At 38.3% G+C, this 12516-nt stretch overlaps 1 protein-coding gene across 2 annotated transcripts in view; it reads left to right on the top strand.

Moving 5' to 3' along the window:
* The first annotated feature begins 638 nt into the window (after positions 1 to 638).
* The window catches only part of sez6b (seizure related 6 homolog b), a 157730-nt gene continuing 145852 nt past the window's right edge, over positions 639 to 12516 (top strand). For both annotated transcript variants that reach the window (XM_063906573.1, XM_063906574.1), the window contains exon 1: positions 639 to 1000. In XM_063906573.1, coding sequence (XP_063762643.1) covers positions 928 to 1000 — 73 coding nt within the window. In that variant the 5' untranslated portion in view covers positions 639 to 927. The remainder of the gene's footprint in view (positions 1001 to 12516) is intronic.

Consider the following 12516-nt stretch of genomic DNA (forward strand, 5'->3'; position numbering starts at 1 on the left):
ATAATTATATAAAACTAAAAAGAAGCATTAATCATTATATTATACCCATATAAGACCCATGTAACACCAATATTAACCACATATTGCACCATAATTACAATGTTATTTTACACATGGACACAGCTGGTCAAAGAAATATATCCCCAAGGATACCATTCAAGGGTTAACTGAAGTAAAGTTTGGGGTGGCTATGGCTCAGGGGGTAAAGGGGCCTCTTCCAATCAGAGTGGTCAACAGTGGTTTGACCCCCAACTCTGCAGTCCAAGTGTCCTTGAAGACACCAAAGTTGCTGAGTATGTCTGTTTAAGTCTCTTTGGATAAAAGCATCAGCTTAATGACATGTAACGTAATGTAATTTAGTTTAAAAAGTACTTCCACCACTGGTAAAATGATTGCCATTACATGGTTTCACGAATAGAGGGGGAACAAAAGGCGAAAAGTGAGTCCTTCCTTCCGGAAGTGAACACACACTTCAACGCAATTTGGCTACGTAGAATTAATTGTCCTCAGTTTAGATTTTAGAACGTCCCAAACTTGGAACTTCGTTGCTTCCCGCGTGTTCCATTGGCCAACGCTAGGAGCTGTCTGCGGTGCTGAATGCAGGCGGCGGAGCAGAGCTCAGAGCGCGGCGGCAGCAGCCACTAGTCCACAGGCTTCAGTCATTCAGTCAGGAAAGTCTGTAATCTGTGCAGTCTGTAGTCACCGTGGCGGAGCGAGACTAAAAGCCCATCATCGCCTCCGTCAATGAGTGAAGCCAGACAGCGAACCCGGGCTGAAGTGACCGAGAGGAGCGCTTTCTTCTTCGTGCGTGCAGTCGGTGTTCGGCGGAGCTCTCAGTGCTTCAGTCCTCCGGAGGAAAAGTGTTGATCTCAAGGACGTTCACTATACAACAAGCTCGAAAAACGCAAACCTGGGAAACGGTTGAAAATGACCGCGATCAGAGATTATTTTCCTCTCCTGCTTGTTTGTGTGGCGGCGCTGACGGACGTTGGCGCTGAAGGTAAGAATGGATCCATCCACGTTTTTGCATTTTTGAGTGTTCAGAAGAGCTTTGCCTCATACTACTGAATGATATGTTTTTGTTGTGGATTTGAGTCATATTTTCGCCCCGGAATCTTTCAGTTTTGTCTTTCTTTTGTCAGTCCCTCCATGTGCTCATACCGATGTTCCTCACAAACCCTCTCCTAACGTTACGGACACACTGACAGAAATGTGCTGTTTGGTTACACTTCGGTCAAATCATGAATGCAAAGCTCCTCAAAGCCTTTTAAAGTCACAACACATCTTAAACTATAAAAATACCTGTCTAATAACAGTTCAAACTTATTTTATGATTCCTTGGCAGCTTCTTTATCGTTGCCCTTAAGTTTTCAATTTTCAAGAAGACAGAAGAAAACTCAAGCTGGCAAACAGGCTGATAAAAATGTCATTATCCAGCCTCGGAAAAAAAAAAAAACTAGAAGTGCTCCAAATGAATGCAGCCTATCTCCTGGTGCTCTTGTCACAATAGTGGAAAAGCTGATAGCGTTTTTCGCTGCCTCCATGCATTATTCATCTCCCCTGACAAAATAGAGAAGGCTACAAAACATGGGTGATGTTAGAGAGTTGTCTCCCTGGATAGTTGCAGCAATCTGACCAATCACTCACTTCCTTGCATTCCAAATGAAACCCCAGAGATTATTATTGAATCACTTATCACACTGCATAGCCTGGGCATCAATAATAATGTTAATTTAATTGAAAATGCATCCTTGTATTGATATAGATGACAAGAAATAGACTTGTGCGCATATTTAATTGGATGTGTTTGTAATTGAGATTTAAGGATGCTTACACTCGTGTTTGCATAATCACTCCAATATGTGTTGACTGCTTTTGCACAGGTCTAAGGTCTGGCTGCTGGCATGCTGACATAGACAGATCGAGATGCAAACTGTTTTCCGTCCAAATGCAGAAAGGTTTAGTGATCTTGTAGTTAGGAGATGAGCATATGTAGAATCAGGCGTTTAGAAATGTAATATATTACATATTCATCCAGGCAGATTCCAAACTGTAGTCTGTTCCCCCAAAACTATACATTAAAAAACACATTTTTAAATATTTGTATTCTTTAATTCTTGTATTAATGATACAGTTTCACAATTATCATCAGTTAAATATGGAGTGATCTATGTTTCTTTCTTTTAAATTGTGTCCCTCGGAGTCACTTTTATAGCCATGTGCTGTTTGCAAAGACAAGGAGTTTGTATTATGATGCATCAAGATAAACTCAGGGCATAAGTGAAGACACATATGAAATTGTGAAATTTTAAGTGGAAAGGCTGTGCAGTTTTGTTAAGAAATGTTCAAAATATTTACCGGGCAAAATTCTATGACATATAAAGTATGTGGATGTATGGAGACAGTAAATATGTGCATCATGTAATGCGTGACGATAAGGCCAGCTGCAGTCAGGAACAAACGTTTTTATTGCTTTATTTTATTAATTGCCCCACAATGCAACACAGAGGGGAATAGAGCAGCTACTTGTGGGGGAAGTTCCCGAAAAGAAATATAAAAGTATGAAATCTTCTCTTTGTGAAGTGACATCTCTGGTGGGGTTCTGAGGATCCAATCATGTTTTAATTTTACAGTCGCTATGAAATGAAAATAAATTGATTTACTTTATACTCACTGCAAAACAAAACACTACAAAAGTAAGTATTGTATGTCGCTCTGTAAAGAATAAGTAAGTAGTTTACAGTCGGGATTTGGGAAAATAAAGTTTCAAGAAGGACCACTAAATAAATAAATGTAGCAAAATATTTTCACTTCAATTTTGAGTATTATTTCTGATACAAGTCCCAGTAGAGGGGGATGCTGAGAAAACAGTAGAAAGAAAGAACACTATATACACATGGTACAACAACTTTAAATAATTCCTATTTAAATTAAGTTCATTCCAGTTTTTTATTACTTTATTGTGCAGGTTTGGTTGTGAAAATAAGGGAATGAAAAGACAACATCTTTAACAAAGCAGATATCACATGATTGAAGAAAGAAAAACACTGCATGCACACGGAAAAAGCGTATGTTATTTTCCTCCTGACTTACAGTTTGAATTTTCTGAAAATGGTTATTAAGAGGTCATTGCATTTCCAGAGTAAATGAAGACGTCGAAAATGTAATTTATATCATGACAAATCCAGCAGATATCTATACACTTACACTTTTGAAATACAAATCTTTGAGTGACATCCACACGAAACCCAGCAAGGTGTAATGATATACAGTACATGATTTATTAACCATTAATGGATCCATTAGGTACAACCCCTGTGAAATGTTAGGTTTATTGTATATTGGTTCCAACACAATTTTGACAAGCATAAAACAAACAGATTGTCTGACAATATGAACATATCATTACACATAACCCAACATTAGTCGTTACCAGGCCCAATACGGATCCCTGAGGAACTGCAACATTAACACTGTGATGTCATTTTACATAATTTTCTGCTGTATGACACTGACACATCATTCCAATATCTGTATTAAAGATATACGATCCCTATGCTGAGTGAAGTACAGATATGAAACCCTGATTGGATTTTTTTATAGCGTCTCTATTACATCCATTCTCTCAGCCCTGTGTATAATGAAGACATATTTAACTCAACCATGTTTGGTTTCACTATAAAGATTAGGAAATGCTTATTGGTTTGAACAATATTTGGTTCTACCTGCTGTGGGTGATTGTGTACATGCGTGACACAGCTTTTCACATTTTTTTAAAGCAATGTACATGCATCATATCTTAAAACATCTCCCCCCCATGTTTGTAGATGTGCAGTCTGTCCATCGTCAGCACTGTTAATATGAATCAGCTTTATGAAATGCTATTTTTGCTCTAATAAAGTATCACCCAAGGCATGTAATGCTTCACATCAACAATGTGGCCATTTCTGATTTTTGAGTGTAAATGCAATCAGTATAAGTAAAACGTAAGCTAAATTCAAATAAAATGACAGACTCATGGCTATACTGTCACCACGGCCAAGCTAAATGAATTCTCGCATGATGATGTTAATTAGTCTCATTTATTCACTTTTTAGTTAACAATATTTCTGTGACACACATGCTTCAGATATTTAAAAGTATAGGGTACTTACTGACGTATTTTACGTCATAGAACAAACCGTCAACATTTCAAAAATGTAAACATTGAGACAAGGAAACCAGAATTGGCCACATTTTAACTCATTTCTGGGGTTTTTGGATTCATTCCTGCACCACTAAGTTAAATGACTCTTGTTCAACATCAAGTCATTTTGTTCATCCAACTTAACTAACTTGGGTTAGATCAACTCAGTCATTTGTTATGGTTCAGTTTATTAATAATGCTTGGGTCCAACTTAATGTACTGATGTTTGGTCCACTTAACTTATAACGGGTTGATTAAAATACATTTTTAAGATCAGATCAGAACTGATGAAGTTGTTTGTACAGTAGTAAAATGAATGCCAATAAATTATCCTACTCAGGTAAATTAAGTTTGCCCACAGGAATTGATTTATACTTTAATAAAGCCATTACATCGCATGCAAATACATTCCATATTTTGAGTTCAGTGTTTTTAAAGATATATATGATTAGTGTAAATACATTTAAAATGTTTACAGAGCATGAAATAAATTAAGTATTTTTAGAGGAGCAGAGTGGCAGAGGTCAGGCGGACTGTCCTTTTTTTGGCCCGCTGCTGGCTTCAGGGGTCTTTAGCTGTCCTCGACCTCTGACCCCCCTGGAAGGCGAACAGTTTCCTGGCAGGATTATGCAATATAAAAATTCTGCATTCAAATCTCCAGCTTTTACAAGAGGGAATATTGTGGTGCATAATAAATCACAATTATTATAAATCACAAATATTGCATATTATATGTTACCATCTTCTGAAGCAGTGCGTTTCCTATTTTGAATATCTTTTCTGCTCTCCAGGCAGCGCCTTTCTTTCTATTCATGTCTGTCGTGGATGAAAATAGATTTTTACGGACTGCCAGCACAACAGTGACTTTCCTGGTCTGTTAGCCTTTAATATGAATCTGCGTGAAACCCAACAGACATACAAGCAGACATGATGCTCACTGTGAACACATTCACAATTTCTGCATGGTGATGTTTATACTTTGAAAATGGTGAGGTAAAAATGATTGGTTTTGAAAAGATAAAACCTGTTCTGGAAAATGTTTGACTGTGATGTAAAGAGAACATGATTCATTATTAATAACATGATGGGAAAAGAATAGGTGTCATGCTTTTCTTTCAAATCCCAATTCACATGACACGTAGCATCAAATTACGCTTTACCTAAAGACGCAACAAAGCTACAGCGCCTGCCCTCGGCTTCACTGTGTGTCAAGTAGTTTTGGGAAATTTGATTAACCCTTTGAACCCGCATAAATAATGCACAATCTTTTCAGGGTTTAAAATCTGTCAAACCCATGTAGCATACAGTACTGCCTGATTCAGCACAAGTCTTTTCCTAAGCTTTGACATCCTTTGAGGTGACTTTTCCACACATTTGTTTAGAAATCGAAAATAAAGATCCTATTTTATAAATTCCGATATTGCTTCTTAATAATAATGCACGTCATCAATCATAACATGAAACCAGCTGTGTGCATCACTTTTTAGTGTCCCTGTGTTGATCTTTTTTATTGCAGCGTTTCATTTATGGTTTAGTAAACGCTGCGCCTGTCTCGTCAATTTGGTGAATTTCTTCTAAGCGCTGCGCATGTATTGATGAGTGGTTGAAGATGTTTCTTCATTTCCATGTGTTTTAGCACATTTGTGTTTTTTATTTACCATTTTTCTTGTAACTGCAGCGCGTTTCTCCTTATGGAAATGTTTTGGGCCATTGTAATGCGTTTGCACCTGTAGGCCACCGTACAAACAAATCGTGGAAGCTAAATATTTTCCAGATAAACATGACTCAACAATAAGAGGTTACGAAAAATAGCCAACTACATGAGTATGTTTATGAAGAGTGAAAAATGGACATTTTAAATCTCTTCCAGGTTGCAGAGTTGATAGAACCAGAGTTATTTGTAACCAGTGCAAAGTTGAATTTTCTTATCACTGGACTCTGAGTGTAACTTGTTCTTCTATAACAAACTAAATAAAACGTTAATGCCCTGGCGGTCGCAAATAGCTTAGATTTTATATTTGATTTGATGACAGTAATTAATGTTCAAGTAGAGATTTAAAAGGAAAATAACTGCTGCTGTGTAAAGGGAATACTGCTGTTAAAAAGCACCTCATTTTTAAAGTGTTGGCAAACCAAAAGGTATTTCACTTTTGTTCATATAGCACTACTTTTAAAATAAACGTGTGCAATACACTACTTTTAATTCCTTTTGAATTTTGCGAATACAAATGTAATTAATCGCAGAAATCATGTGATAAATCGCAAATACAAATATGAATCGTTGCCATGATTCTATGCACTACTTTTTACATTACGTTATTCTTGAACAGCACCATGATGTGGGAACTGCATCAAAATGGTTATTATATATCTTCAACACTCTCCTATGTCATCTATTTCCAGATATTTATCATGTGTTGGAAACCTGCTGACGTACAAAGGAAAGGATTTTTCTCTCCATGTTGTAAACATTCCTGTATGTGTGTGAGACACTCAGTGTAATAACTGTTCTGCAGTCCATGGAAAAGATGGCTTTGAGCTTGAATGTTCATAATTGGCCTTGGAATTGGAACATCTACTGCAGATATTTATAATATCCAGCAGCCACCCCGTTCTTTAGTGGAAGTTTCGCTGATCTTTCAGCCAAAGAGCCTTCACCAGATGCTGCCAAGCACTGTTGTCATGGTGATGATTCGGTCTTTATTTCATGACCTAAGTGTTGAATTTTGGTCCGGCAAGTAACTTTGTGCTTTTTGTCAGAAAGATGTGGCGTGCCTAGCAGTACAATACATGTAGTGATGTGGATGTCAAAAACGCAGAACTGGACTCGTAGTCAACTGGAGATGTTGTTAATGTTGTGAATCCAGCCTTGTGGATAAAACATAGAATAATTGGTTCGGCCTAACCACTGCAATTTGGAGTTGTATATGGGAAAATGTTGGAAAATATAAATGGATAAAGAACCAAGTTATTTGAACCAGCAAATTGAATTTTCTTACCGGACTGAGTAACTTGTTTCTTCTATAACAACTACAATAAACGTTACATGCCCTTGCGGTCGCAAAAGCTGTGATTGGATTATTTGATTTGAACAGTTAATTAATGTAGTTGAATTTACAAAGAAAAATAACTGCTGCTGTTAGGGATACGCTGTACAAAAGCACCATTTTAAAGTGTGGCAAACCAAAAGGATTGCAATTTTGTTCATATACCACTACTTAAAATAAAGCTGCCACATACACTCGTTTTGAATTTGCGAATCAATGTAATTATGAGAAATCATGGGATAAATCGCAGATACAAATATGAGAATCGTTGCCATATTCAATGCACTACTTTTTACATACGTATTCTGGAACAGCACCATGATGGGGAACTGACATCAAAATGGTTATAATATCTAACACTCTCCTATGTCACCATTTCCGATATATTCTCATTTTGGAAACCTGCTGACTTCAAGGAAGGATCTTTACTCTCCATGTTTAAAATCTGTAGTTGTAGAACTCATGTAAAACGTTCTGCAGTCTCTGGAAAATGTTGCTTGAGCTTGAATGTTCATAATGGCTGGAAATGGAACTTATCAGTATCTTATATATCCAGCACCGTTTTTGTGGAATTTTGCTGATCTTTAGCCAAGACCTTCACAGATGCTGCCAGCACTGTTGTCATGGTGATGATTCGGTCTTTATTTCATGACCTAGTTGTTGAATTGGTACCGGCAATGTAACTTTGTGCTTTTTCCAAAAGGAAGTGGCTCTAGCGTTAAACTGTAGTATTGATTCAAAAGGCGAGATTAGGACTCGTATGCATGGAGTTGTTAGATGTTGGAAGTCCAGCTTGTGGATAAACTAGATAATTTGGTACCGCTTAACAATGCTTTGAGTTGTATATGTGTGAAAATGTTTGGAAAAAAATTAGTGTTTAACATACAGATGTATTGCAACTGATCAAAACAAGAATTTGTGCTGAGATGGATATTATTTTTTGAGCAATAATTCTGAAAATATGTAGTTTCAGCATCTCAAGTATTTTAGTTGTTATTTAGCTAATTCTTGTATAATTTTGATAAACCATAAACAAATAAACGAGTAATTCTGGGCACGGTAGTTACTTTAAAGAGGCCATTGGGGGTTTCCATTTATTTAATTGTGATTTAGGTTTTTGTGCATGGTAATGGTTTTCAAAGCCTCAAAACTTAATGGTTTTCAAAGCCAGAGAGAGTTTCTCTCCCACACACACCCTCCCTTGCCAAAAAGGCTGTGATGGACTCCTTTTTTTCATCCACATGATTTAATTATTACCATACTTTCAAAGACAAGGATTAATATTTGTTTTTTCCCTTTAACAGTGAAAAATCGTCACGCTACATGCTTACAAAAGCTGCCCTACACCAAAATTAAAAAAAATGCAAGCACCAAATGTCTTTTCTAAGACATACAGTTTTGATTAAGATATTTGATGATATCAGTGTGACTGTCTTTGGTTACAGTCTGTGCTGAGTGAGAGCAGCAGCACAGCGAGGCATGGTAGAGCTGAAATAGGAGCTGTTTTGATGATGTCCCCGAGGTGTAGGGGTCAGGCATCCTGTCCTTTTTCCTTCAGATTACTGCCCAGATAAATAGGTTGGCCCTGGCCGACCCGGAGCAAGCAATGCCTCCGGAGTCACCCCCCCCCCCCCCCCCCCGCCCCTCCAGGGCCCCGCTCGCATTGCCACTGCCTGTCATCATTGTCAGCGCTCTGCCTCAAACTAATGGCTGCTGCAAGACTGACTGGACTTAAGGCCTTTATTTTAGGCCAACAACAACTCTCTCACACACGCACACACGCACACACGCACACACACACACACACACACACACACACACACACACACACACACACACACACACACACACACACACACACACACACACACACACACACACACACACACACACACAGCTTTAAGATGCTGCTCATTGGGCCACAGTAAGGAATGCAATCTTTAGCAGCCTAAGCACAAACATCGATGTTTCTGTTATTTCTTTTTCCTTTTGTCACACACTTCAAACTTATAATGTTATTATTTTTCTCTAAGACGAAGCATTATGTTCTTCATTTTCAACATCAACATCAACTCCAGTGTGCAATTCTTTATTCGGGAACCCCCATGGCCCCCTCTCTCTTTCTAACTCTTTGCGTTGTGCACATATTAGTCAGTAATTTGGTCTGGATTAAGCAATAATATTAAGTTTGATTATAAAACATTTGGTTCAACTTAATACTATTACTATCAACTAACATAATACAGTTATGTGGAACCTGTTGACATAATACATTTAATTCAAGTCAAAGTTTAATTTTTTCATTGTAATTGCATCATCAAAGAAACTAAGATTTGAGCTTGTTGCCACTCTAGAGCAGTTGTTTTGCTGCATATAGTGTGAAGAAACATCTTTAAATTGATTGAACTGTCTAGAAATTAACATTATTTTTAGCCTGTTAAATTCTGTGTATTTTGCTCTATTTATATTTGGTAAATCCTTGTAAAAGCTGCCCATATAATAGTCGAAAATCAGATTTAAAATGAATGCAAAACTAAATTACTTTTTGCTAATACAACATTTTCTCAGGATGGTAAGTATATCACAGGAACTTTGAAAAAAACATCACAGGTGTATTACTGAAAGCCAGCTTGTCCCTGCACATTATTTTAAAGATTATGATACAACAAAGATAACACATTTGTAATTTTATCAGTGTGTCCATCTAAAAATTCTAACCCGTCTTTCAAACTAGTAACAATCAACTCGAGAACCAAAGATCTTCTCGATCACAGCTACACAGGCTGATGACAGGTACAGTACTAAGGTTATGGTATTGGGGGCAGCCCGGTATGTGCTGGTATAAATGAAGGCAGAGTGAGAGGCAGCCCTTTGCAGCTTGTCAGTCGCTCTGTGCTGGTATTGATTAACTGTTGAATCTGAGCGGACTTCATTCATTACATGCTCCTCCATGCCATGTCTGGAAAAACCAATTCATTCATTATTTCTTCAGGCTGTTTCTGTGTGTCCATAGTTTCTGTACAGCACAGAGCATCACATATAACAAACTGTTTGAGCCAAAACTTCTAATCAATCTTCTTCTTGTACCAAATACATCCAACTGTATTGACCTTGTTATCATGATTTTTACTCTGTGTTCACTCATGATAATCTAAACTTTGCATGCTTACGTCTACCTTCGCAGACTAAAAAAAACACACTTTGGAGTGCAGCTTGGCCAATAAGAAGACATCTCTCTCCTGTATGAAGCACTTACCTAGGCTTACTTGAACCCAATACAGTAGCACCCAAAGTGGTTTGGTTAGCTAATGCACTTTCAGCCTTCTTGCTTTTCTTGAGATCATAGCTTCACGGCTGAATGCACTTGTATTGTAAATTGCTTTGGATGAAGGCAAAATGCAAAATGAAAGGTATTTTAATTTAACCATTGCTTTAAACCTGGTAAACATGATACCCGCTGAACATCACAATGCTAACGTTATCATTGACCGTATGTTAGCATGTTGAGAGGAGTATGGAGCATGGTTGGAGACGTAGCCTTCTTCGATGTTTGCTCTGTTCAGCTCAGTTTTTACGCTAAAACCTATCTTGACCCAAGCAATGAGACATTTAGGATGTTGTTTTATACGTTTCTATTTCTGTTAGAGAACAGCAATGTCTTCCATAATTTATTGGCACATGTCTGGATAATGCCTTTAAATGTGTTTAATCCTTATTCTGTTCAAAACGTGTTAAACCTAAATGTGTGAAACACAGCTATACATATTGATTGATCACCCAATGTCTCTGATGGCATGATTGTTATTTGTACACTTTTATTTTCTCTATACACCCAGGTTAATGGCTAGGAAAATAACAAAAAAACTGTGAAAAGTTTTATTTACTTCCAAAGACTGATGGAGCTATTTGATCACACCTCATTAGTGAGGATTAAACTGGAGAGAAACTGCGAGGGTGGCTTTATGGAAGCTAGTTCTGGTAACAGCTTTTAATTTGAGCCATTTCAGAAACAATATGATCATTTCACAGCACACTAAAGACATTATAACAAAAGTAGTGATTCTTTATCATAGAATATGATGCTTTCTGAAAATACGTCACATTATTCTTAGATCACTTCAAGGAGGATTTTTTATGCATGCCACATTTTGCACTTCACACATGATACCTGTTTGTGCACCATAAAATATTCACAAAATAAAAATCAAACTGAAAACTGTTCTCCGAGGCTTGAGAAGATGAGTTTTGCACAGTAATTTTTGCATCGTCTTCAGATTAAAGTCACCACTGTGCCTCCCCTGTGATAAGCAACACTCTCCCTGTTACCCCCCCCCCCCCCCCACCTCCACCACCACCACCACACACACATGGCCTGTTCCCACCCCCTTCATCATCCCTGCCACGGCAGAAAAGCAATTTGTTCTTGGTGTCACTGATCTGATGCAATCAGCGCTGCTTCACGCTTTTGAATAAGGAGGAGACAGCGGGAAAGGACACTGTCTTTAATTAAAAGAATGTGCCAATCATATAATTTGAGGTGCGGGATTGTAAGGTTGCTTGTTCAACACCTGCTTTCCAATTACGGCTGATTAACCTATCCAAAGTCGCCCGTTGCTCTCATCAAGGGCTATTCAGGGTGCCGGGGCGACGCTCTCACTCTAATTGTCTCCAAGCCTTTTCCTCTTTGAAGCGCTCAATTGGAAACGAGTGTTATCAAAATTCAGCGCTTCTCCCTCTCACAGGAAATGGGGGCGCTGGGTTCTTTACACACAGCTCCTGACACCCCCTGAGAGGAGTTGAGGGGGCGGAGGGTGGAGCACTCTCATTTTCCCTTTTCTCCGTCGATCCCCCTCTTTGCATAACAGTCCCTCAGAAGCGAGCGGCGTGCTTGTGAAGTGTTTACCCTTTTCTCTGTCAATCAAAGCTGGTTTCCTGAAGGCTGCATTCATCTGCTTTACAATATCTCCATCTCCTCCCCGCTTTGAGTTTCTCCATGATAGAGCCTCTCTGAGTTAAATTAGAGAGGCTGCAAATGGGATCTGATGTGCTTTGAGCTGCACCTGCTTTATGTGTCACCTTCCCATCCCACACCCTGTCATCTTTGAACATCACTTCGAGTCACTGGTGTGCCGGTCTTTGAGAAACACGCTGTGACAGACTGAGTTGAATGTCTCTCATTTGGTTCTAAATCTGACAATAGAAACATTCTCCAAATCCAATTCTGCTCAAGGATACACTTTTTAATTCTCCAAATCCTTCTCACGTTCCCAGCTGCTGCATTAA

The sequence above is a fragment of the Eleginops maclovinus genome, chromosome 18, assembly GCF_036324505.1.
Source record: "Eleginops maclovinus isolate JMC-PN-2008 ecotype Puerto Natales chromosome 18, JC_Emac_rtc_rv5, whole genome shotgun sequence".
In the NCBI taxonomy this organism is placed as follows: Eukaryota; Metazoa; Chordata; class Actinopteri; order Perciformes; family Eleginopidae; genus Eleginops; species Eleginops maclovinus.